Here is a 27,665-nt window from a genome sequence, read left to right as displayed (position 1 = left end):
CCACCATAATTTGCAAATAAATTCTTTCCAAATCAGACAATGTGATTGTCTGGATTTGTTTCCACATTTTGTCTCTCATAGTTGAGGTATACCTGTGATGAAAATTACAAGCCCCTCTCATCTTCTTAAGTGGGAGAACTTGCACAATTGGTGACTGACTAAATACTTTTTTGCTCCACTATACCTATAAATAGTAAACCCAGAGAAACTGATAATTTTGCAGTGGTCACCAGATGAAGAACATTGGAATGTAAAATATTCCTAACTACTGTAAGGTTTAGCGCTGTTTGTCGGGTTAGGGTGAACAATAAGTTTTTTAGTTTTTTTTTAAACCATGCGCCCCATTGAAGTCTAAGGGGAGAAGAAGTTAACACAGTCACAATATCCAAAGCCCTATAGTTAGCGCATCTGACTTTTTTTAACTTTCAACTTCTAATAGGCGCCAACCCGGCTGCGTTAAAATTTTACTTTGATCGCAGTTAGCACGCGAGTGAAAAGGTTAGGAACTTGTAATCTACGCATAGGGAATACATAGGAATTCCATGGGAGTAACCTGTATAACAATTGGGAAACTTTGCAGGTTTGTTCCAATGATCTAAACCAGTGGTCTCAAATTTGACCCCAGGGCTAAATGTGGCCCTCAAGATAGTTTCATCTGGCCCTTACTTTGGGCTGTCCATTTTTTTTTTTTTAGGGTTCTAAGAGGTGTAACTAGTTATTCTATTTAGGCACTCACAAGACAAATAGAAGGACAAAGCATCCAGTGTAGACTGCTACCACACACTGTGTTGGGTAAATGTCACTTTTTATGTTGCTGTACAGTTCCAAGATGATCTCTTCACTTGGTACTCAGAAGATAAATATACAACTGTGTATGTCTATTGTGGGCTACAACTCCCACTTTTCACTACTACTTGGATAATTGTCCCTTCCATTTCCTAGTATATCCAGTTTTGGAGCACTTGGTTCAAGCGGCCCCCATGGGAGAAGAACACTTGGCAATTGGCCCCCAAATACTTTGAGTTTGATACCTCTGATCTAAACAATATATGCTAGAATTTTCACACAAACCTATCTTGCTAACCTTTCAGTGATGAGATAAGCAATTATATGAAATATTCACCATTTACTGTGATACACAGGCCTAGATTTGGAGTTTGGCGGTAGCCGTGAAAACCAGCGTTAGAGGCTCCTAACGCTGGTTTTAGGCTACCGCCGGTATTTGGAGTCACTCAAAATAGGGTCTAACGCTCACTTTCCAGCCGCGACTTTTCCATACCGCAGATCCCCTTACGTAAATTGCGTATCCTATCTTTTCAATGGGATTTTTATAACTCCGGTATTTAGAGTCGTTTCTGAAGTGAGCGTTAGACATCTAACGACAAAACTCCAGCCGCAGGAAAAAAGTCAGTAGTTAAGAGCTTTCTGGGCTAACGCCGGTTTATAAAGCACTTAACTACTGTACTCTAAAGTACACTAACACCCATAAACTACCTATGTACCCCTAAACCGAGGTCCCCCCACATCGCCGACACTCGAAATTTTTTTTTTAACCCCTAATCTGCCGACCGCCACCTACGTTATACTTATGTACCCCTAATCTGCTGCCCCTAACACCGCCGACCCCTGTATTATATTTATTAACCCCTAACCTGCCCCCCACAACGTCGCCTCCACCTGCCTACACTTATTAACCCCTAATCTGCCGACCGGACCTGAGCGCTACTATAATAAAGTTATTAACCCCTAATCCGCCTCACTAACCCTATAATAAATAGTATTAACCCCTAATCTGCCCTCCCTAACATCGCCGACACCTAACTTCAAACATTAACCCCTAATCTGCCGAACGAATCTCGCCGCTATTCTAATAAATGGATGAACCCCTAAAGCTAAGTCTAACCCTAATACTAACACCCCTCCTAAGTTAAATATAATTTAAATCTAACAAAATTAACTCTTATTAAATAATTTATTCCAATTTAAAGCTAAATACTTACCTGTAAAATAAATCCTAATATAGCTACAATATAAATTATAATTATATTATAGCTATTTTAGGATTAATATTTATTTTACAGGTAACTTTGTATTTATTTTAACCATGTACAATAGCTATTAAATAGTTAAGAACTATTTAATAGCTAAAATAGTTAAAATAATTACAAATTTACCTGTAAAAGAAATCCTAACCTAAGTTACAATTAAACCTAACACTAGACTATCAATAAATTAATTAAATAAACTACCTACAATTATCTACAATTAACCTAACACTACACTATCAATAAATGAATTAAATACAGTTGCTACAAATAAATACAATTAAATAAACTAGCTAAAGTACAAAAAATAAAAAAGAACTGTTACAAAAAATAAAAAAATATTTACAAACATAAGAAAAATATTACAACAATTTTAAACTAATTACACCTACTCTAAGCCCCCTAATAAAATAACAAAGACCCCCAAAATAAAAAAATGCCCTACCCTATTCTAAATTACTAAAGTTCAAAGCTCTTTTACCTTACCAGCCATGAACAGGGCCCTTTGCGGGGCATGCCCCAAGAAATACAGCTCTTTTGCCTGTAAAAAAAAACATACAATACCCAAGCCCCCCAACATTACAACCCACCACCCACATACCCCTAATCTAACCCAAACCCCCCTTAAATAAACCTAACACTAAGCCCCTGAAGATCATCCTACCTTGTCTTCACCTCACCGGGTATCACACCGATCCGTCCAGAAGAGCTCCTCCGATGTCCTGATCCAAGCCCAAGCGGGGGGCTGAAGAGGTCCATGATCCGACTGAAGTCTTCATCCAAGCGGGGCAGAAGAGGTCTTCCATCCGATTGAAGTCTTCATCCAAGCGGCATCCATCCGGAGCGAAGCGGCAGCATCCTGAAGACCTCCACCGCGGAACATCCATCCTGGCCGACGACTGAACGACGAATGACGGTTCCTTTTAAATGACGTCATCCAAGATGGCGTCCCTCGAATTCTGATTGGCTGATAGAATCCTATCAGCCAATCGGAATTAAGGTAGGAATATTCTGATTGGCTGATGGAATCAGCCAATCAGAATCAAGTTCAATCCGATTGGCTGATCCGATCAGCCAATCAGATTGAGCTCGCATTCTATTGGCTGTTCCGATCAGCCAATAGAATGCAAGCTCAATCTGATTGGCTGATTGGATCAGCCAATCGGATTGAACTTGATTCTGATTGGCTGATTCCATCAGCCAATCAGAATATTCCTACCTTAATTCCGATTGGCTGATAGAATCCTATCAGCCAATCGGAATTCGAGGGACGCCATCTTGGATGACGTCATTTAAAGGAACCGTCATTCGTCGTTCAGTCGTCGGCCAGGATGGATGTTCCGCGGTGGAGGTCTTCAGGATGCTGCCGCTTCGCTCCGGATGGATGCCGCTTGGATGAAGACTTCAATCGGATGGAAGACCTCTTCTGCCCCGCTTGGATGAAGACTTCAGCCGGATCATGGACCTCTTCAGCCCCCCGCTTGGACTTGGATCAGGACATCGGAGGAGCTCTTCTGGACGGATCGGTGTGATACCAGGTGAGGTGAAGACAAGGTAGGATGATCTTCAGGGGCTTAGTGTTAGGTTTATTTAAGGGGGGTTTGGGTTAGATTAGGGGTATGTGGGTGGTGGGTTGTAATGTTGGGGGGCTTGGGTATTGTATGTTTTTTTTTTACAGGCAAAAGAGCTGTATTTCTGGGGCATGCCCCGCAAAGGGCCCTGTTCAGGGCTGGTAAGGTAAAAGAGCTTTGAACTGTTTATTTAATTAATTTATTGATAGTCTAGTGTTAGGTTTATTTGTAACTTAGGTTAGGATTTCTTTTACAGGTAAATTTGTAATTATTTTAGCTATTAAATAGTTCTTAACTATTTAATAGCTATTGTACATGGTTAAAATAAATACAAAGTTACCTGTAAAATAAATATTAATCCTAAAATAGCTATAATATAATTATAATTTATATTGTAGCTATATTAGGATTTATTTTACAGGTAAGTATTTAGCTTTAAATTGGAATCAATTATTTAATAAGAGTTAATTAATTTCGTTAGATTTAAATTATATTTAACTTCGGGGGGTGTTAGTGTTAGGGTTAGACTTAGCTTTAGGGGTTAATACATTTATTAGAATAGCGGTGAGCTCCAGTCGGCAGATTAGGGGTTAATGTTTGAAGTTGGGTGTCGGCGATGTTAGGGAGGGCAGATTAGGGGTTAATACTATTTATGATAGGGTTAGTGAGGCGGATTAGGGGTTAATAACTTTATTATAGTAGCGCTCAGGTCCGGTCGGCAGATTAGGGGTTAATAAGTGTAGGCAGGTGGAGGCGACGTTGTGGGGGGCAGATTAGGGGTTAATAAATATAATATAGGGGTCGGCGATGTTAGGGCAGCAGATTAGGGGTACATAGGGATAATGTAAGTAGCGGCGGTTTACGGAGCGGCAGATTAGGGGTTAATAATAATATGCAGGGGTCAGCGATAGCGGGGGCGGCAGATTAGGGATTAATAAGTGTAAGGTTAGGGGTGTTTAGACTCGGGGTACATGTTAGAGTGTTAAGTGCAGACGTAGGAAGAGTTACCGCCTAGGAAACAATGGGGCTGCGTTAGGAGCTGAACGCGGCTTTTTTGCAGGTGTTTGTTTTTTTTTTCAGCTCAAACAGCCCCATTGTTTCCTATGGGGGAATCGTGCACGAGCACGTTTTTGAGGCTGGCCGCGTCCGTAAGCAACTCTGGTATCGAGAGTTGAAGCTGCGTTAAAAATGCTCTACGCTCCTTTTTTGGAGCCTAACGCAGCCTTTATGTGGACTCTCAATACCAGAGTTATTTTTATGGTGCGGCCAGAAAAAAGCCGGCGTTAGTTTTTCGGGTCGTTACCGACAAAACTCCAAATCTAGGCTACAGTTTGCATATAGAATAGATTATTTGAACTATTAAAAAACAGAAACCATTTTTATATTTATAGAACGCACATTATATTTAGCATAAACATGTTTTGAAAGCATGCACCCTCAACTCTGCTGAGATTCGGAAAGGGGGGGGTGAGTCCAATATTTTCCTATGGAAAGCAAACTACAGCTCGAATGTACGGTGAGGGTCAGCACACTTTTTTTTTTTTTTTTTTTAAAGAACATTTCAACAGACGGGAGCTTTGAAAGACTAAAATTAGCATTTCTCAACAGACCTGGCGATCTTTCGATCATCAGGCCCTTTGTCTTTCAGTGACAGAAAATCCTAATTGAAACCTTTTTCTTTTCAAGTTGTAATATAAATGTTTGTCTCTGGTGGTTAGTAATTTTGTTATCAAGTATATGTTTGTGTATTACAAGGCTGGGAAAGCATCACTATAGATTACCAATCGAAAAATAAATTATTAGTCTACTCAGCATGGAATGGAGATAATTGTATAGTTTCTAACATTCTTTTTACATGCTTTTGGAGTTGCAGGTTTTCTTCACGTATGAAATAATGCTGATTAATAAATATCATGGCATTTACACATGAATTTTAAAAACAAACGCTACCTCCGTATTTCAGGTCTTAAGAAGTCATACCGCCAAGAAAATTGTCCCTTGTGAACTGGAAAGATTGCTGCAGGGCTGACAGATACACCTCTCTCCTTAGCACAGCTTGCACTTCTGGAACAAGTTTATTACCACCATTACTAGCTCAATGTGGCAACTTTCTGCCCTAACCCAAGCAGAAACACTGACTCTGTAAAAGGAAAACTGCACAGCTTGTTGAGATGTAAAAAACCCTTGTGCTGAAAACGTGGCACAGGTTACAACTATACTGTTGCATTCTCTGAACACTAATATTAGGAACTATAGTTCCCAGCATTTACACAGCTGGAGGAGTGTGCATGGCTGTTGCGTTAGAGTGAATAAAATATGCAACTGCTGCTGTAGGGAGTAGAAGACAGTGCATTTGTAAAGGCAAAATAGAGTACACATGAGTAAGTAAGTGACAACATAGATAAGTGAGACAACAGTTTAGTTTGCAGTAGTGTGGGATGAAGTTGTGTGAAATTTAATATTAGAAGACAAAGTATTGTGACTGTATCATCAGACTTGGGGGGGGGGGCAATTGTACTTAAACATAATTTACGCTTATTAAATAAGGAGGTGATAAAAACTAGACTGAAAAATTGAATGTGGGTTTACTATGTCTGTTGTAAATATAGTTTTACTATGTCTATTGTAGAACTGCATCTAAGCAATATAGATTCTGTATGCGCAAAATACATTTTTACTATTAATGGTTATTTTGTTTATTATTGTCTATTTTGTTAATAAAATAAAAAACTTTGCAAACCACCGTACAATTAATTTAGATATGTAGATATTTATTGTATTTTCTACTATAAGCTGTTTATTTACGCAATGCAATCCCAGTCATAGTTGCAATGGGCTATAGGAAGAAACACTAAAAAACACTTTCTTACAGCAGATAGTGTTCCTTGCTGTATTTTTATATTGTACATCAAATATAACATAACTTGTAAGTATTGGAGGCAACAATGTTTGTTTGTGTATATAGATACATATATTTATATAGGTACAGCCCTGCTGTGACACTATGTTGCATGTCACGTGGCCACAGTTTTGGTATAAATACAGCAGAACAACCTTCCTAATATCGGTAAGGAATATGTCTGCATGGTACGCAATACTTTTTAGCATCTTGTTGAATCCATGCCTAGACAAATTCTGGCTGTTTTGAAGGCTAAAGGAGGCTCAACACACTACTAAGTAGCTGTACCTAATAAAGTGGCCGCACAGTGTGTGTATGAAAGAGAATGAATGTAATGTAATGAAAAGCAACTTATGGATGTGATTAAATATTACATCATATTAAGAAATTTCTTTGTGTGTTTTATTTATTGATTTTTTTGTACACGTGCACTTAATGAGATACGATGATGCAATTTCAGATGCTGATTTCTCATTCTTAAAACTATAAATATAACACTTGCTATCTTTATTTACAGGATCATGGACACCGACCTGTTTATGGAGTGTGAGGAGGAGGAGCTAGAGCCCTGGCAGAAGTTAACGGATGTGATAGAGGATTCTGTTGTGGAGGATTACAGCTACTTTGACAAACCTGCAACTGGTAATTTTTCTAAAGATCTCAGGACCACTTTTCTAGCCAGGTTCTGAACCAAAAATGGGCCAGCTCCTAACCTTACATTTCTGCTTTTTCAAATAAATATAGCAAGAAAACAAAGAAAATGTGATAATAGGAATAAATTGGTTACTTAAAATATGCATGCTCTATCGGAATCATGAGAATCATAAAACAATTGGGTTTAGTATCCCTTTTAAGGTAATTTGTAATTATTATGCTAATTGGAAATGCATGCTAGTGCACAATTGATAACTGAGTTTGATTTGACCACTGGCTGATAAGGGCAACAGATTTATGTGTGAGGGTAGGGAAAACTCTGCAAGCAAACATTTTCTCTTGTTAAGTGTGTTCAGTCCACGGGTCATCCATTACTTATGGGATATATTCTCCTTCCCAACAGGAAGTTGCAAGAGGATCACCCAAAAAGAGCTGCTATATAGCTCCTCCCCTCACATGTCATACCCAGTCGTTCTCTTGCAACCCTCAACAAAGAAGGAGGTCGCGAGAGGAGCTGTAGTTTTTACTTAACTATTCTTCAATCAAAAGTTTGTTATTTTAAATGGCACCGGAGTGTGCTGTTTTTCTATCTCAGGCAGTATTTGGAAGAAGAAACTGCCTGCGTTTTTTTTCTATGATCTTAGCAGGCGTAACTAAGATCCACTGGCTGTTCTCGACATTCTGAGGAGTGGGGTAACTTCAGAAACTGGGAATAGCATGCGGGGTCCTCCGCAAATGAGGTATGTGCAGTACTTTATTTTCTGGGAATGGAATTGACTAAGAAAATACTGCTGTTACCGTATGATGTAAGTACAGCCTTAAATGCAGTAGTGGCAACTGGTATCAGGCTGATAAATGTATGCGCAGTCGAGTTATTTTCTAGGGACTAGAATTTGACTGAGAAAATACTGTTAAAACTGAAATAATACCTAAGCCTTATCTGCAGTGGTAGCGACTGGTAGCAGGCTTAGTGATAACTTTGCATGACATTGGAAATTTTTTTTTTTTTTTAATAAAACGTTTACTGGCATGTTATTCGTTTTTGTGAGGTACTTTGGTGATAAATTGCTTTGGGCATGATTTTTTTCCACATGGCTAACATATTTTTCTGCATGGAAACCGTTATATCAGGGCTCCCACTGTTGTGATAGGAGTGGGAGGGACCTTGTTTTAGCGCCTTGTTGCGCAGTTAAAATTCTTGCACAGTCTTCCTGCTTCTTCCTCCTTGATCCAGGACGTCTCTAGAGAGCTCAGGGGTCTGCAAAATTCATTTGTGAGGGAGGTAATCAGTCACAGCAGATCTGTGACAGTGTGCTGACTGTGATTAAAAGCGTTAAATCTTAATTGATATCTGTTTTATCCGTTTTGGGTATTGAGGGGTTAATCATCCTTTTGCTAATGGGTGCAATCCTCTGCTAATAATACACTTCTTGTTAAGAATTGTTTAATTATATCTGTATTTTTGAAGCGCTGCAGCGTTTTTTATATTGCTTGTAAACTTATTGAAAGTGATTTCCAAGCTTGCTAGTTTCATTGCTAAGTCTGTTTAAACATGTCTGATTCAGAGGAAACTGTTTGTTCATCATGTTCAAAAGCCAATGTGGAGCCCAATAGAACGATGTGTACCAATTGTATTGATATTGCTTTGAATAAAAGTCAATCTGTACCAATAAAGAAACTATCACCAGACAACGAGGGGGAAGTTATGCCGCCTAACTCTCCTCACGTGTCAGTACCTGCGTCTCCCGCTCGGGAGATGCGTAGGATTGAGACGCCAAGTACATCTAGGCCCTTACAAATCACTTTACATGATATGGCTGATGTTATGAAAGAAGTATTATATAATATGCCCGAATTAAGGGGCAAACGCGATAGCTCTGGGTTAAGGACAGAGCGCGCTGATGACACTAGAGCCATGTCTGATACTGCGTCACAATTTGCAGAACATGAGGACGGTGAGCTTCATTCTGTCGGTGACGGTTCTGATCCGGGGAGACCGGATTCAGAAATTTCAAATTTTAAATTTAAGCTTGAGAACCTCCGTGTGTTACTAGGGGAGGTATTAGCGGCTCTGAATGATTGCGACACGGTGGCAATTCCAGAGAAATTGTGTAGGTTGGATAGATACTATGCGGTACCGGTGTGTACTGACGTTTTTCCTATACCAAAAAGACTTACAGAAATTATTAGTAAGGAGTGGGATAGACCCGGTGTGCCTTTTTCCCCTCCCCCGATATTTAGAAAAATATTCCCTATAGACGCCACCACACGAGACTTATGGCAGACGGTCCCTAAGGTGGAGGGAGCAGTTTCTACGTTAGCCAAGCGTACCACTATCCCGGTGGAGGATAGCTGTGCTTTCTCAGATCCAATGGATAAAAAATTAGAGGGTTATCTTAAGAAAATGTTTGTTCAACAGGGTTTTATATTGCAGCCTCTTGCATGCATTGCGCCTGTCACGGCTGCAGCGGCATTCTGGTTTGAGTCTCTGGAAGAGGCGATTCGCACAGAGCCATTGGATGAGGCTTTGAGCAAAGTTAGAACCCTTAAGCAAGCTAATGCGTTTGTTTCAGATGCCGTAGTACATCTAACCAAACTTACGGCTAAAAATTCCGGATTCGCCATACAGGCGCGCAGAGCGCTCTGGCTTAAATCCTGGTCAGCAGATGTAACTTCCAAGTCTAAGCTACTTAACATTTCTTTCAAAGGGCAGACCTTATTCGGGCCCGGCTTGAAGGAAATTATTGCTGACATTACGGGAGGTAAGGGCCACGCCCTTCCTCAGGACAGGGCCAAACCAAAGGCCAAACAGTCTAATTTTCGTGCCTTTCGTAACTTCAAGGCAGGAGCAGCATCGACTTCCTCCGCTCCAAAACAGGAAGGAACTACTGCTCGTTACAGACAGGGTTGGAAAGGCAACCAGTCATGGAACAAGGGCAAGCAGGCCAGAAAGCCTACCCCCGCCCCTAAGACAGCATGAAGACAGGGCCCCCTATCCGGAGACGGATTTAGTGGGGGGCGGACTTTCTCTCTTTGCCCAGGCTTGGGCAAGAGATGTGCAGGATCCCTGGACGTTAAAGATTATATCTCAGGGATACCTTCTGGATTTCAAAACCTCTCCTCCACAAGGGAGGTTCCATCTTTCGAGGTTATCGACAAACCTAGTAAAGAAAGAGGCATTTCTACAATGTGTACAAGACCTCTTAATCATGGGAGTGATCCACTCAGTTCCGCGATCGGAACAGGGACAAGGATTTTACTCAAATCTATTTGTGGTTCCCAAAAAAGAGGGAACCTTCAGACCAATCTTGGACTTAAAGATCTTAAACAAATTCCTAAGGGTACCATCGTTCAAGATGGAAACCATTCGAACCATCCTACCCATGATCCAAGAGGGTCAATATATGACCACGGTGGACTTAAAGGATGCTTACCTTCATATACCAATTCACAAAGATCATTATCGGTACCTAAGGTTTGCCTTTCTAGACAGGCATTACCAGTTTGTGGCTCTTCCCTTCGGATTAGCCACGGCCCCGAGAATTTTTACGAAGGTTCTGGGCTCACTTCTGGCGGTACTAAGACCACGAGGCATAGCGGTGGCTCCGTACCTAGACGACATTCTGATACAAGCGTCAAGTTTTCAGAATGCAAAGTCTCATACAGAGATAGTTCTAGCATTTCTGAGGTCGCATGGGTGGAAAGTGAACGTGGAAAAGAGTTCTCTGTTACCACTCACAAGGGTCCCTTTTCTAGGGACTCTTATAGATTCTGTAGAGATGAAGATTTACCTGACGGAGTCCAGGTTATCAAAGATTCTCAATTCTTGCCGTGTCCTTCATTCCGTTCCAAGCCCATCAGTAGCTCAGTGCATGGAGGTAATCGGCTTAATGGTCGCGGCAATGGACATAGTGCCATTTGTGCGCCTGCATCTCAGACCGCTGCAACTATGCATGCTTAGTCAATGGAACGGGGATTACTCAGATCTGTCCCCTTTGCTAAATCTGGACCAGGAGACCAGAGATTCTCTTCTCTGGTGGTTGTCACCGGTTCATCTGTCCAAAGGAATGACCTTTCGCAGACCAGATTGGACGATTGTAACAACGGATGCCAGCCTTCTAGGCTGGGGAGCAGTCTGGAATTCCCTGAAGGCTCAGGGATCGTGGACTCAGGAAGAGAAACTCCTTCCAATAAACATTCTAGAATTAAGAGCAATATTCAATGCTCTTCTAGCTTGGCCTCAGTTACCAAAACTGAGGTTCATCAGATTTCAGTCGGACAATATCACGACTGTGGCTTACATCAATCATCAAGGGGGAACCAGGAGTTCCCTAGCGATGTTGGAAGTCTCGAAGATAATTCGCTGGGCAGAGTTTCACTCTTGCCACCTGTCAGCGATTTACATCCCAGGCGTAGAGAACTGGGAGGCGGATTTCCTAAGTCGCCAGACTTTTCATCCGGGAGAGTGGGAACTTCACCCGGAGGTATTTGCTCAACTGATTCGTCGTTGGGGCGAACCGGATCTGGATCTCATGGCATCTCGCCAGAACGCGAAGCTTCCTTGTTACGGATCCAGGTCCAGGGACCCGGGAGCGGTGCTGGTAGATGCATTAGCAGCCCCTTGGGTTTTCAACATAGCATGTGTTTCCACCATTTCCGTTGCTACCTCGGCTGATTGCCAGGATCAAACAGGAGAGGGCATCGGTAATTCTGATAGCGCCTGCGTGGCGACGCAGGACCTGGTATGCAGACCTAGTGGACATGTCGTCCTGTCCACCATGGTCTCTTCCTCTGAGGCAGGACCTTCTAATTCAGGGTCCTTTCAACCATCCAAACCTAATTTCTCTGAGGCTGACTGCCTGGAAATTGAACGCTTGATTCTATCAAAGTGTGGGTTTTCGGATTCGGTTATTGATACATTAATACAGGCTCGGAAACCTGTGACCAGAAAAATTTACCATAAGATATGGCGTAAATATTTATATTGGTGCGAATCCAAGAGTTACTCATGGAGTAAGGTTAGTATTCCTAGGATATTGGCTTTTCTACAAGAGGGTTTAGAAAAGGGTTTATCCGCTAGTTCGCTAAAGGGACAGATTTCAGCTCTGTCTATTCTTTTACACAAACGTCTTTCAGAGAATCCAGACGTCCAGGCCTTTTGTCAGGCTTTGGCTAGAATTAAGCCTGTGTTTAAAGCTGTTGCTCCTCCGTGGAGCTTAAACTTGGTTCTTAAAGTTCTTCAGGGTGTTCCGTTTGAACCCCTTCATTCCATTGATATTAAGCTTTTATCTTGGAAAGTTTTGTTTTTGATGGCTATTTCCTCGGCTCGAAGAGTCTCTGAGTTATCTGCCTTACATTGTGATTCTCCTTATCTGATCTTTCATTCAGACAAGGTAGTACTGCGTACTAAACCTGGGTTTTTGCCTAAGGTTGTTTCTAACAGGAATATCAATCAAGAGATTGTTGTTCCATCATTATGTCCTAATCCTTCTTCAAAGAAGGAACGTCTTTTGCATAATCTAGACGTGGTCCGTGCTCTGAAGTTCTACTTACAGGCAACTAAAGATTTTAGACAAACTTCTTCTCTGTTTGTCGTTTACTCTGGACAGAGGAGAGGTCAAAAGGCTTCGGCTACCTCTCTCTCTTTTTGGCTTCGTAGCATAATACGTTTAGCCTATGAGACTGCTGGACAGCAGCCTCCTGAAAGAATTTCAGCTCATTCCACTAGAGCTGTGGTTTCCACCTGGGCCTTTAAGAATGAGGCCTCTGTTGAACAGATTTGCAAGGCTGCAACTTGGTCTTCACTTCTTCATACTTTTTCCAAATTTTACAAATTTGACACTTTCGCTTCTTCGGAGGCTGGTTTTGGGAGAAAGGTTCTACAGGCAGTGGTTCCTTCTGTTTAATGTTCCTGCCTTGTCCCTCCCATCATCCGTGTACTTAGCTTTGGTATTGGTATCCCATAAGTAATGGATGACCCGTGGACTGAACACACTTAACAAGAGAAAACATAATTTATGCTTACCTGATAAATTTATTTCTCTTGTAGTGTGTTCAGTCCACGGCCCCCCCTGTCTTTTTAAGGCAGGTTCTAAATTTTAAAATTATAACTCCAGTCACCACTGCACCTTATAGTTTCTCCTTTCTCGTCTTGTTTCGGTCGAATGACTGGATATGACATGTGAGGGGAGGAGCTATATAGCAGCTCTTTTTGGGTGATCCTCTTGCAACTTCCTGTTGGGAAGGAGAATATATCCCATTAGTAATGGATGACCCGTGGACTGAACACACTACAAGAGAAATAAATTTATCAGGTAAGCATAAATTATGTTTTTTTTAAGCAGGATATGTTTAAAAAACAAAAAACATAACAATGTACAATATTTTTTGTGGTACTAAAGGAACATTAAACTGTAGTTATAACTAGAAACTAGAATAATGCAATTGTTTAAAAACATTTTGCAGTAATAATTTTATAGTCAAACATTATTTTTAGAGGTGGCTAGGTCAGCTCATAGGAGGGAATTTCACATTGACTAAAACAGTCTCCTTGACTAACATTCAGAATCAGCCGCTACACCTATCAATACCACAATCATGCTAGCCTTATGCTTTCTTAAAGGGACAGTATACTATAAAATTGTTTTTCCCTTAATGTGTTAACAATTACTTTTTTTACCAGCTGCAGAGTATAAAATATATGAGATTTGCTTTTTTTAGGTTTATTTGTGTATATGAATTAGCTGATTTTGTGTTTTGAAGCCACAACCTAATAAAATGGGTTGAGCTTGTAGGTATAATCAGATCTCATTACTTTATCACATTGTGTACATATACCTGCTTCTTTATCTTATATTTGTCCGTAAACCAATCACCAATACTTGGAGAGAACAATGGAAAATTAACATTTTATTACCTTATCTCTTCTATAACCCACTGGAAGTGTAATTTATTTTACTGGCTGTGTTAACACAGCTTGGCCTTGAGTCCAAAAACTTTTAGAATAGGTGGGGATACCACAGGCTAAATCAACTAATTCAAATGCCAATATAAGGGTAATGGAAATACTTGTAAACAATTTAATACACTCCAGCAGGTAAAGTGGATCATTGGGAACAAATTAAAGGGGAGAAACATTTTGAGTAAACTGTCCCTTTAAGGTGGAATATCATTGTTCCTGTTAATGAAAAGCAAAATCATTGTTGGCAATATGTAGATATTATTGTGAGCATGAAACTGAATTTGAAATTATAACAAATGTCCCATGTAAATATAAGCATAAGAATATGAATATGCACATATATATTTATTTAAGGAATGGAGATTAGAAAGAAATCTAGTTTTGTTCAATAAACTCATTTAATCAGGTTAAAGTTTGTGCTAAAATACCTTAATGGTTTTCTCAAATTTTCATGCTTTTTAATACCAAACACACATATTGATAGTGTTATGATTGGTTATCAAGGTGTGTTTTTTTTTTTTTGTCAGATGTTGAAAGTCTACTGTGGGGGAATTCCTCTCCTGACCACTAGGAGGAGGCAAAAGACACCAGAGCTTTAAATCCTTCCCACTGATGTGAAAGTGATGTGCAGATTTACTTATTGTTGAGGGGTCCTCTACCCAGTATGAGACCCAGTTCCTCTTCACAGTAACCTGGCATTCAGAGTGGTAGACACAGAGTTATCAGCCAGGCAGTGAAAGGTCTATTGTCAGTGAGAAATATAATAATAAAAAAAAAATGTTGCCCCAATAGTGTGCTCATACAAAGTAACAGTTGGTCAGTTAAACAATTGGATACATTAATCACAATATATTCAAAATGACCAATGATCCAAAGGCAAAGGAGAGAGTTCTCATACCGTAAAGTTATTGCTGCCACTTTCATATGTTGGCCACTCTGTGCTATAGACAACTCTGAGCCATTAAAGGGACAGTCTAGTATGAATTAAACTTTCATTATTCAGATAGGACTTTTAATTTTAATCAACTTTCCAATTTTCTTTTATCATCAAATTTGCTTAAAGGACCATAATCAACAAATGCAAGATAACAAGACAATACAATAGCATTTACTCTGATTTTCAAATGAGTAGTAGATTATTTTCTAACACATTTCAAAGTTATGTATATTTCCACTCCCCCTGTACCATGTGATAGCAATCAGCCAATCAAAAATGCATATACGTATAGTCTGTGAGTTCTTGCACATGCTCAGTAGGAACTGGTGACTCAAAAAGTGTAAATATAAAATAATGTGCACATTTTATTTAATGGAAGTAAATTGGAAAGTTGTTTAAAATTACATGCTGTATCTGAATCATGAAAATTCAATAAAACCTGAGTGTCCCTTTAAAAGGACAGTATACACTAATTTTCATATAACTGCATGTAATAGACACTACTATAAAGAAGAATATGCACAGATACTGATATGTGTTTTTAAAAGTTTCATACTGGATTTTTATAAGCTCCCATTTTAGCACTGGTGATGAAGTTAGGCTGGGATTGCGAAAGCAGGAAGAGCAGAACGGGTCATCCATTACTTATGGGATATTAACTCCTCCCCAACAGGAAGTGCAAGAGGATCACCCAAGCAGAGCTGCTACATAGCTCCTCCCCTCTACGTCACACCCAGTCATTCTCTTGCACCCAACTAATAGATAGGATGTGTGAGAGGACTGTGGTGATTTAACTTAGTTTTTATATCTTCAATCAAAAGTTTGTTATTTTAAACGGCACCGGAGTGTGTTGTTTTATTCTCAGGCAGCATTTGAAGAAGAATCTACCTGAGTTTTGTGTATGATCTTAGCGGACGTAACTAAGATCCATTTGCTGTTCTCGGCCATTCTGAGGAGTGAGGTAACTTCAGAACAGGGGACAGCGGGCAGGTTCACCTGCAAAGAGGTATGTTGCAGTATATTATTTTCTAAGGAATGGAATTGACTGAGAAAATACTGCTAATACCGATATAATGTAAGTACAGCCTTAAATGCAGTAGTAGCAACTGGTATCAGGCTGATATGTATGTATGTTTACACTTAAGTATTTCTGGGGAATGGCACTTCACTGGGAAAATACTGTATGCATATAACTTTTAGCCTAACTTGCAGTGTGAGCGACTAGCAGCAGGCTTTCAATGACATTTCATAAATTAGATTTTAAACGTTTTGCTGGCATGTTAAATCGTTTAATTATCTGAGGTACTTGGTGAAAAATTGTTTTGGGCGTTATTTTCCACATGGCTGTCGTTTGTTTTGAATTAAAACAGTTTACTGAGCTTCCCTCACTGTTGTATTGTGAGTGGGAGGGGCCTATTTTGGCGCTTTTACTACGCATTAGAAATTCAGTCACAGTCTGCCTTCTTCTCCCTGCATGATCCAGGACGTCTCTACAGAGCTCAGGGGTCTTCAAAACTTGTTTTGAGGGAGGTAATCACTCACAGCAGACCTGTGAGACTGTGCTTTGACTGTGATAAAAACGTTTATATTTTCAATTGTTATCCGTTTTTTCTGATATTAAGGGTTAATCATCCATTGCTAATGAGTGCAATCCTTTGCTAAATTTATGCATTTACTGTGAAAATTTGGTTTCTATAACTAATCCGGTTCATTGTTATTCAACTGTGACAGTTTTTGTGTGCTTCTTAAAGGCACAGTAACGTTTTGCATATTGCTTGTAAATTTAGTTGAAAAGTATTTCCAAGCTTGCTAGTCTAATTGCTAGTTTGTTTAAACATGTCTGACACAGAGGAATCTCTTTGTGCAATATGTTCAAAAGCCAAGGTGGAGCCCAATAGAAATTTATGTACTAATTGCATTGATGCTACTTTAACTAAAAGCCAATCTGTACATGTTAAGCAACATTCACCAGACAACGAGGGGGAAGTTATGCCGACTAACTTGCCTCACGTGTCAGTACCTGCATCTCCCGCTCAGGAGGTGCGTGATATTGTAACGCCAAGTACATCAGGGCGGCCATTACAAATCACTTTACAAGACATGGCTAATGTTATGACTGAAGTTTTGTCTAAATTGCCAGAACTTAGGGGTAAACAAGATCACTCTGGGGTGAGAACAGAGTGCGCTGATAATGCTAGGGCCATGTTTGATACTGCGTCACAATTTGCAGAACATGAGGACGGAGAGCTTCATTCTGCGGGTGACGGATCTGATCCAAATCAACTGGATTCAGACATTTGAAATTTTAAGTTTAAGCTGGAAAACCTCCGTGTATTACTAGGGGAGGTGTTAGCGGCTCTGAATGATTGTAACACAGTTGCAATCCCAGAGAAAATGTGTAGGTTGGATAAATATTTTGCGGTACCGACGAGTACTGACGTTTTTCCTATACCTAAGAGACTTACTGAAATTGTTACTAAGGAGTGGGATAGACCCGGTGTGCCTTTCTCACCCCCTCCTATATTCAGAAAAATGTTTCCAATAGACGCCACCACACGGGACTTATGGCAAACGGTCCCTAAGGTGGAGGGAGCAGTTTCTACTTTAGCTAAGCGTACCACTATCCCGGTGGAGGATAGCTGTGCCTTTTCAGATCCAATGGATAAAAAGTTAGAGGGTTACCTTAAGAAAATGTTTGTTCAACAAGGTTTTATATTGCAACCCCTTGCATGCATTGCGCCTGTCACGGCTGCGGCAGCATTTTGGTTTGAGTCTCTGGAAGAGACCCTTGACTCAGCTCCATTAGATGAGATTACACACAAGCTTAAAACCCTTAAGCTAGCTAATTCATTTATTTCTGATGCCGTAGTACATTTAACTAAACTTACGGCTAAGAATTCCGGATTCGCCATTCAGGCGCGCAGAGCACTGTGGCTAAAATCCTGGTCAGCTGATGTAACTTCTAAATCTAAATTACTTAACATACCTTTCAAGGGGCAGACATTATTCGGGCCCGGTTTGAAAGAAATTATCGCTGATATTACGGGAGGTAAAGGCCATGCCCTGCCTCAAGACCGAGCCAAACCAAGGGCTAGACAGTCTAATTTTCGTGCCTTTCGTAACTTCAAGGCAGGAGCAGCATCAACTTCCTCTGCTCCAGAACAGGAAGGAGCTGTTGCTCGCTACAGACAAGGCTGGAAACCTAACCAGACCTGGAACAAGGGCAAGCAGGCCAGAAAACCTGCTGCTGCCCCTAAGACAGCATGAAGTGAGGGCCCCCGATCCGGAAACGGATCTAGTGGGGGGCAGACTCTCTCTCTTCGCCCAGGCTTGGGCAAGAGATGTCCAGGATCCCTGGGCGTTGGAGATCATATCTCAGGGATATCTTCTGGACTTCAAAGCTTCTCCTCCACAAGGGAGATTTCACCTTTCAAGGTTGTCAACAAATCAGATAAAGAAAGAGGCGTTTCTACGCTGTGTACAAGACCTTTTACTAATGGGAGTGATCCATCCAGTTCCTCGGTCGGAACACGGACAAGGGTTTTACTCAAATCTGTTTGTGGTTCCCAAAAAAGAGGGAACCTTCAGACCAATATTGGATTTAAAGATCCTAAACTAATTCCTAAGAGTTCCATCGTTCAAAATGGAAACTATTCAGACAATCTTACCCATGATCCAAAGAGGTCAGTACATGACCACAGTGGATTTAAAGGATGCTTACCTTCACATACCGATTCACAAAGAACATTACCGGTATCTAAGATTTGCTTTCCTAGACAGGCATTACCAGTTTGTAGCTCTTCCCTTCGGGTTGGCTACGGCTCCAAGAATCTTTACAAAGGTTCTGGGCTCTCTTCTGGCGGTACTAAGACCGCAAGGAATTTCGGTAGCTCCGTACCTAGACGACATTCTGATACAAGCGTCAAGCTTCCAAACTGCCAAGTCTCATACAAAGTTAGTACTGGCATTTCTAAGGTCGCATGGGTGGAAAGTGTACGAGGAGAAGAGTTCTCTCTTACCACTCACAAGAGTTCCCTTCTTGGGGACTCTTATAGATTCTGTAGAAATGAAAATTTACCTGACAGAGGACAGGTTAACAAAGCTTCTAAATGCTTGCCGTGTCCTTCATTCCATTCAACACCCCGTCAGTGGCTCAATGCATGGAGGTAATCGGCTTAATGGTAGCGGCAATGGACATAGTTCCTTTTGCATGCCTGCATCTCAGACTGCTGCAATTGTGCATGCTAAGTCAGTGGAATAGGGATTACTCAGATTTGTCCCCTATGCTGAATCTGGATCAAGAGACCAGAGATTCTCTTCTATGGTGGCTTTCTCGGCCACATCTGTCCAGGGGGATGCCCTTCAGCAGGCCAGACTGGACAATTGTAACAACAGACGCCAGCCTACTAGGTTGGGGCGCTGTCTGGAATTCCCTGAAGGCTCAGGGATCATGGACTCAGGAGGAGAGTCTCCTTCCAATAAACATTCTGGAATTGAGAGCAGTTCTCAATGCCCTTCTGGCTTGGCCTCAGCAACTCTGAGGTTCATCAGGTTTCAGTCGGACAACATCACGACTGTGGCTTACATCAACCATCAGGGACGGACAAGGAGTTCCCTAGCGATGATGGAAGTATCAAAGATAATTCGCTGGGCAGAGTCTCACTCTTGCCACCTGTCAGCGATCCACATCCCAGGCGTGGAGAACTGGGAGGCGGATTTCCTAAGTCGCCAGACTTTTCATCCGGGGGAGTGGGAACTTCATCCGGAGGTCTTTGCCCAAATACTTCGACGTTGGGGCAAACCAGATATGGATCTCATGGCGTCTCGCCAGAACGCCAAGCTTCCTTGTTACGGGTCCAGGTCCAGGGACCCGGGGGCGGTCCTGATAGATGCTTTGACAGCACCTTGGACCTTCACGATGGCTTATGTGTTTCCACCCTTCCCGATGCTTCCTCGTTTGATTGCCAGGATCAAACAGGAGAAAGCATCGGTGATTCTAATAGCGCCTGCGTGGCCACACAGGACCTGGTATGCAGATCTAGTGGACATGTCATCCTGTCCACCTTGGTCTCTGCCTCTGAGACAGGACCTTCTAATTCAGGGTCCTTTCAAACATCAAAATCTAATTTCTCTGAAGCTGACTGCATGGAAATTGAACGCTTGATTTTATCAAAGCGTGGATTTTCGGAGTCAGTAATTGATACCTTTAATACAGGCTAGGAAACCTGTTACCAGGAAAATTTACCATAAGATATGGCGTAAATACTTACACTGGTGCGAATCCAAGAGTTACTCATGGAGTAAGGTTAGGATTCCTAGGATATTGTCTTTTCTACAAGAAGATTTAGAAAAGGGTTTATCTGCAAGTTCTTTAAAGGGACAGATCTCAGCTCTGTCCATCCTTTTACACAAACGTCTGTCAGAAGTTCCAGACGTTCAGGCTTTTTGTCAGGCTTTGGCTAGGATTAAGCCTGTGTTTAAGACTGTAGCTCCACCGTGGAGCTTAAACTTAGTTCTTAACGTTTTGCAGGGTGTTCCGTTTGAACCCCTTCATTCCATTGATATCAAGCTGTTATCTTGGAAAGTTCTGTTTTTAATGGCTATTTCCTCGGCTCGTAGAGTCTCTGAGTTATCAGCCTTACATTGTGATTCTCCTTATCTGATTTTTCATTCAGATAAGGTAGTTCTGCGTACTAAACCTGGGTTCTTACCTAAGGTAGTCACTAACAAGAATATCAATCAAGAGATTGTTGTTCCATCATTGTGCCCTAACCCTTCTTCAAAGAAGGAACGACTTCTGCACAATCTAGACGTAGTCCGTGCCCTGAAATTTTATTTACAGGCAACTAAAGATTTTCGCCAAACTTCTTCCCTGTTTGTCGTTTGTTCTGGACAGAGGAGAGGTCAAAAAGCATCTGCTACCTCTCTCTCTTTTTGGCTTCGTAGCATAATACGTTTAGCCTATGAGACTGCTGGACAGCAACCTCCTGAAAGGATTACAGCTCATTCTACTAGAGCTGTGGCTTCCACTTGGGCCTTTAAGAATGAGGCCTCTGTTGAACAGATTTGCAAGGCTGCAACTTGGTCTTCTCTTCATACTTTTTCCAAATTTTACAAATTTGACACTTTTGCTTCTTCGGAGGCTGTTTTTGGGAGAAAGGTTCTTCAGGCAGTGGTTCCTTCCGTATAAAGATCCTGCCTGTCCCTCCCGTCATCCGTGTACTTTAGCTTTGGTATTGGTATCCCATAAGTAATGGATGACCCGTGGACTGACTACACTTAACAGGAGAAAACATAATTTATGCTTACCTGATAAATTCCTTTCTCCTGTAGTGTAGTCAGTCCACGGCCCGCCCTGGCAGGTCTAAATTTTAAATTATACTCCAGTCACCACTGCACCCTATAGTTTCTCCTTTCTCGTTTGGTTTTCGGTCGAATGACTGGGTGTGACGTAGAGGGGAGGAGCTATGTAGCAGCTCTGCTTGGGTGATCCTCTTGCACTTCCTGTTGGGGAGGAGTTAATATCCCATAAGTAATGGATGACCCGTGGACTGACTACACTACAGGAGAAAGGAATTTATCAGGTAAGCATAAATTATGTTTTTAAGTAGTCTTGTCAGCCTCTCAGCGAGAGCATTGATGAAAGTTAGTCTGGAAATGCAGGGAGAGTCTTTCTGTGAATCCATCCAACAGCTCCTAAGCAATCCGTGTTGACGAGTTTCGCTGCCTGCTTTTTTTCACTCAAGTCCATATCAGAAGCGATGCTACAGTCTGTCACACTTGAAGGACCGTGTTTCTGTTCCACGGCATAGATTCTGGTAAGATCTTTTCATTTTTTACACCTAAATGTTAATGCTAGAAGACAGTGGGACTCCTTTTATGTTCATGGAATCAAGGGTTAATATCTCCTGAGGGTGATTGTTGAACAGTTGGGTGTTAATCATATTAGTTTATGTGATTTATGCTGCTTATATGTGTGAGATGTTTTGGGCTCGTAGGCTGATATGGAACGTACAGGTTGACCCTTTTCTTTGAGAGCCGCGCAGTTTTATTAAGCTTGGCTCGCTTTAACTTTAGCAGGGGCGGTCCTGCATTGTGCACCGTGTGACCGGGAGTGGTCATGATTTCCATTTCCTATTCCTGACCGAGTGACTACCGAGAGGAGCGAGTTTTTCTCTACACTGTCTGAGTCATAGGAGGTTGCGAGTGCCCCAGCCATTGGGGGTTTAGGTGCCGGTTGTTTTTCTTGATTATATAAAAGTTACCTAGTTATGGAGGATTCTAATGTTTTAGAGGATGAGTCCTCTACGACAAAATTCGATACCTGTGTATATTGTGAGGAGGCCCGGTTAATCCAGCCCTCTCAATTATGTTCCATATGCTGCAACAGGGTGTTTTCATCATCCAATTTTGAGATATTAGATGCCACTGAGCCTTCCGCCTCTGAGGACTCTTAGTCCCATGAGGTGTGTCCCCTGCAGTCATTTGACTACACATGCAGCTTCCCCTTGTACCTCTAATCCTCCACCTGGAGGGCGCTTTTTTCCACCTGATGTTACTGCACAGTTTCATATGGCGATGTCTGCAGCCTTAGCCGTTTTGCACACCTGCCCAGGGAGCATCATGTAAGTTGATGGTTGTATCCGATCAGTCATCTGAGGATGCGGTTCTATCTGAGGCTTCAGAGTACGGACCTTCTGGCTCGGTGTTTGCAGCTTCTAGTCCTCCGGCAGAGGAGGATTTCGCCTTTAGATTTAAGGTAGCACGCTCCCGCTTCCTCCTAAGAGAGGTTTTGTCGATATTAGAGATGCCTAGTATTCATCTGCCAGTCGACTTTCGGAGCCCTGAATCAGAGGGCGAATTTGATTAGGGCAGGGATGGATAGAGATCCTTTTCCCTTATGTCCTTATTTTGTTTTTTATTAAGATTCCCAGTTCCAGGCTCTTGAGGGGGGTTGGGTTGTTGGCCATCCCTATTTAGCTAACTCTTAGTGTGCACTTGCCTATCGTTTTTACTATTCCATTTGGGGATAGTTTAATCTTAGAGCTCTGGATTCTTGGAGGAAACTCCTTTCATGAGGATATTCCTCACGTGGGATATTTGTATATTGTCGACTTGGTGTCTTCCTATTGAAGCATCTCTGTCTCGATTCGAGGTGAGGTTCCCTCTATATTTCTAAGGAACTATTAGGTCTTTGGAAATTATAACTCTTTTTATCTGTGACTTCACAGTTTTCTAGCCCCAAAACTAGGACTTCCAGTTTTCTGTTTAGGCCTGTTTCGCTCTGACAGATATGGCTTAGAATCTAGTTTTTACTTCTGAACGAGGGAAAGATTTGTTTTGATTCTGCTATTCTGCAGTTTTCCGTTTGGAAGAGCAGAATATGAGAGACACATTTTCATTGTTTTATTATTTCCTTGCGGTTAGAGACACTAAGCTTGAGCACTCAAAGTGTTTTATCGTTGTTGGAAGATGACTCAGTCCTGGAATAACTCCATACAGAGCACAGACCCGCCAAACCTAGGTTGGCAGAAGGGACCAGCCCTGGGTCCTATCTTGGATCGCGTTGGGGATAGTCTATCGCTCAGTTCGTCAGGATCGTCCAGGACCCATGGGTTTTTGAGGTCATAGCTAGGCTTAGATTCTCAGCCTCCCAGGACTTTTCCTTCTCTTGTCCCTGTCTTTCAGACAGAGAGAGGGTCACCTCTTCAGGTGGGTGCCAGTTTTGTTCTACTTTGGAGTATTTGTCACCGGCGATTATTGCTGAGTGAGGTTTGAGATATTATTGAAACCGTTTTGTGGGTGGTCCTTGAGAGGGGGGCTAATCCCTGTCCTATTTGGGCGCTAACGTACTAAGCAAGCTTCTCTTGTCCCCTCGTTCCGTAAGGAGACTATATGGTCCACTCTACCCCTGGCACGGGAAGAGCAGTGCAGGACCACTGTTGAGGAAGGATTTCATATTATTCATTCTTCCTCGGGGAACTTTCCGGTTCCTAAGGTGATGTTCTCCGAACAGACTCGCTTCTGCTTTGAGTCCAGGGATTCTTGACATTGCCAGGCTCCAGATCGGTAGCGGTAGCTTCTCTTGTCTAGAGAATTCTGGTTAGAATCGCCTGCATCTCATCTGATAGAGACCGCTAAGGTTTTTCATCTGTCTTCCCCGTTCTTCCGGGATGGTAGAATCCTTGAACAGAGTTTTCTGGTGTAGGGCTTCAGGGTAGTTTCCTGGATGCTATTTTTGTCTTTATAGACTGGGGGACTTCTTTGTCGGACTTCTGAGCTTCTAAGTAGCTTCACCAGGTTGTGCTCTCCAGACCTTCAGGAATCGCTGGCTCGGTGGTGATCTGGGTTTGTCATGTGGTCCTTCTCGGACGTCGCTTCTTTTGTCAGGACCCATCTCAGCCGAGGATCGGTGTATGCTTAGGCAGAGGTGATGAGTTGTGTTCAAATCCTGTCTTAACAGCTTTTCCTGGACTGCTGGTTGAGGGTATCGCTCTCTAGCCTTTTTGTCCAGATTCCCTTGTCCTGAGGGTCATTTTTTTGAACGTCAGGATGGTGAGGTCATGCCAGGAACGCATGGTGTCTGTGGACTCGGGAGGTTCCCTCCCATCTCCTTCATGGATTTTCAGGCAATTCCTTTGTTATGAAGTTTAATCTACTGGACTAGTCACAGTTTTAGATTTTAGTATGTTTTTTTTTTCTCTCAGTGACTTAGTGCTCCTTCTGAGGGTATCGAGAGTCTCCCTAGCGATAGGAGTAGTATCTCGGATTTTGATAGTGGACGGAGGCCCACTACTGTTTGCTATCAGCGATCATCTTTTTGGGGGCGGTCATCCGGTCCGGATGTCTTTTTCAGATGTGTCCCTTATCTGGGGATAAGGTCTTCACCCGTGGGATTTTTCGGATGGATGTCCAAATTTCCTGCAAGGGGTTGTGGTTTGGGATCCTCTGGCGGAGCTAATGAATACATTAGTGGTTCTCTAGAGGTTCATTACCATTTTTCTTTTTGCTGCCATTTCACTCCGAGTGGTGGCTCTAAACTAGCTTGAGCAGGCGTCAGGGATGCTGATTGCTCCGTTGCGACCGTGGTTTAGTGGGAATCTGTTTCAGGGCCCCTTGGCTTCTTCGGCCATACAATTCTGAGGCGGACTGCATGGAGATTGTCGCTTAGTCTTAGCCAGAAGACTAAGCGATTGATCTTTTTTTATGAGGCAGAAGCCTGTATGTGTGGGGCTAGTCAGGAAACAAATATGAATAGATGTACAGCAGCTTGATGCGTGGGAAGCCAGCGAGCAGTGTCAATACAATAGGCTTCTTGTGTGTGGATGTGTGCGCCTGCTGAGGTTGCAGACACCAAGGAAAGGCTCGGTCAGGGAAACCAGGATACTTTCTTTACGGGCGAGGTGGCCGAGCGGTCTTTGAGCATGCTGAACAGTCTGTGAGCTATAAGGATCTATCCCGGTGCCCGCACTGCAGTGAGTGGTGCTGCTGACAAGGTGAACATAGCGCGTGTGTGTTTGGCCGGGTGCCTGTATTATTGTAGGCAGACCTGTGAGAGAGCTGTGTAGTTTGCGCGGTGAACCGCAGTTTGTATGTGTAACCTTCTTAAAGGCCCTAACTATCTTCATCCCCCTGGTACTAGCATGTTACCACCTCACAGGACCTATCTGCACAAGGGAGCGGTTACTATACTATCCCAGTCTGTATGTTGTCATGCTCTTGCCACTGTGAGTTCCACGCGAGTCCGTGTCCCTCTAGGTGACATGTCCGTGAAACAGCACTCATGACAACAGGCACCCCTGTTATGGTTATAGGTACGCTGCAAATAGGATCCGCTCACATAATGGGCCAGAGTACAATAGGCACATTGCGCATCCGCGAAAAACGGTTACGAGTAACTTAGAACAATTATAGGGAACACAGGATTTTAATGTCACGGATGACGAAAAAAGGGGCGTAGCTACATGGACATTTTTAAAACGGCAACAGGGAGAAAAGTAAGCTATTTAACTTGAAAACGGATTATCGTTAAAAACTGGCATATATTTGAAAAATACGATCTAGGGCAAATTTATAGATATGTTAAAACTATTTTTGTGTTGAGTGTCCCTTTAAGGGATGCTACGAAAAATAGAAACAAGCTTAACACTAATCTTTTTAAAGAGGAGGAAGTTTTGTTAGCATTATCAAAAATAAATGTTAAAAAGGCAGTGGGTCCTGATAATATTCATCCAAGGGTTTTAAAAGAACTTTGATCAGTGCTAACTGTCCCATTAACTGATCTGTTTAATCAGTCACTATTAACAGGAGCTGTTCCAGATGATTGGAGAATAGCAAATGTAATACCTCTTCATAAAAAGGGCAGTAGGGAAGAATCTGGTAACTATAGGCCAGTTAGTTTAACTTCAGTAGTAGGGAAATTAATGGAAGGCCTCTTAAAAGATAGATTTATGACTTACATAAAGACAAAATTCAAAATAAGCATTGTTTTACTTCAGGGAGATCATGCCAGACTAATCTAATTGACTTCTTTGAACTACTTCTTAAGAAAGTTTATTCCATAAATGAATCAATCTTTCTGTAAAGAAGTGCTTCCACAAATTACTCCTGAATCTACTACCCTTCAGCTTGAGATCATGACCCCTTATTCTAGAATTTTCCAGTTTTACTAAGTCCTTTAACGTACTTTAAAGTTGCTATCATATCACCTCTTTCCCTTCTCTCCTCTAAGCTATACATATTTAGGTTATCGAGCCTATCCTGGTAAGTTTTATTTTTTAGACCTCCTTTGCACGGATTCAAGTTTAATATCCTTCTGAATATATTGCCTTCCGAACTGCACACAATACTTATGATGAGGCCTAACTAATAATCTATAAAGTGGCATAAGAACCTTACTATTTCTGCTGAAAATACCTCTACCAATACATCCAAACATTCTGCTGGCCTTACTCGCTGCATTTCTACATTGTTTACCAAGTTTTAAATAATCTGAAATAATAATTCCCAAGTCCTGTTCCTCATTTGTAACAGTCAGTAAAGTGTGTCATTGAGTCTGTAATTAACATTAGGATTTTTCTTCCCTAAATGCTTTATTTTACACTTTTATGTGTTAAACTTTAGATCCCAGTAATTTGTCCAATCCTCCAATTGTTGTATATCACTTCTCAATTTGTCTACCCCCTTCCCCCACCCCCCAGAAAATCCACTCTGTTACCAATTTTGTATCATCTGCAAACAGACATACTTTCCCCTGTAGCCCTTTGCTGATATCACAGATAAATATGTTAAACAAAACAGGCCCCAGACCTGACCCCTGAGGAACACCACTAGTAACAGCCCCTCTGCTGAATGAACTCCATTTACTAAGACACTTTGTTTTCTGTTCTTAAGCCAGCATTCCACCCAGTTCACAATTTTCGAGCTTAGACCAAGGAGATATAGTTTGTGAATTAGTTTGTTGTGTGGGACGGTGTCAAATGCTTAGCTGAAATCTAGATATGCTACATCAACTGCTCCACCCTTGTCTAATACTTTTGTTACATAATCAAAGAACCCCAAGGCAGAACATACAGTGATCTGAGATGTCATCGCAGAA

General features: G+C 41.8%; 1 protein-coding gene across 2 annotated transcripts in view; it reads left to right on the top strand.

Moving 5' to 3' along the window:
- The window catches only part of POGZ (pogo transposable element derived with ZNF domain), a 286,617-nt gene that overhangs the window by 87,424 nt on the left and 171,528 nt on the right, over nucleotides 1–27,665 (top strand). For both annotated transcript variants that reach the window (XM_053703975.1, XM_053703985.1), the window contains exon 3: nucleotides 7,033–7,157. In XM_053703975.1, the coding sequence (XP_053559950.1) occupies nucleotides 7,037–7,157 (121 nt within the window). In that variant the 5' untranslated portion in view covers nucleotides 7,033–7,036. The remainder of the gene's footprint in view (nucleotides 1–7,032; nucleotides 7,158–27,665) is intronic.

This window comes from Bombina bombina, chromosome 1, assembly GCF_027579735.1.
Source record: "Bombina bombina isolate aBomBom1 chromosome 1, aBomBom1.pri, whole genome shotgun sequence".
Classification (NCBI taxonomy): domain Eukaryota; kingdom Metazoa; phylum Chordata; class Amphibia; order Anura; family Bombinatoridae; genus Bombina; species Bombina bombina.
This window is presented reverse-complemented; position numbering and strand designations above follow the sequence as displayed.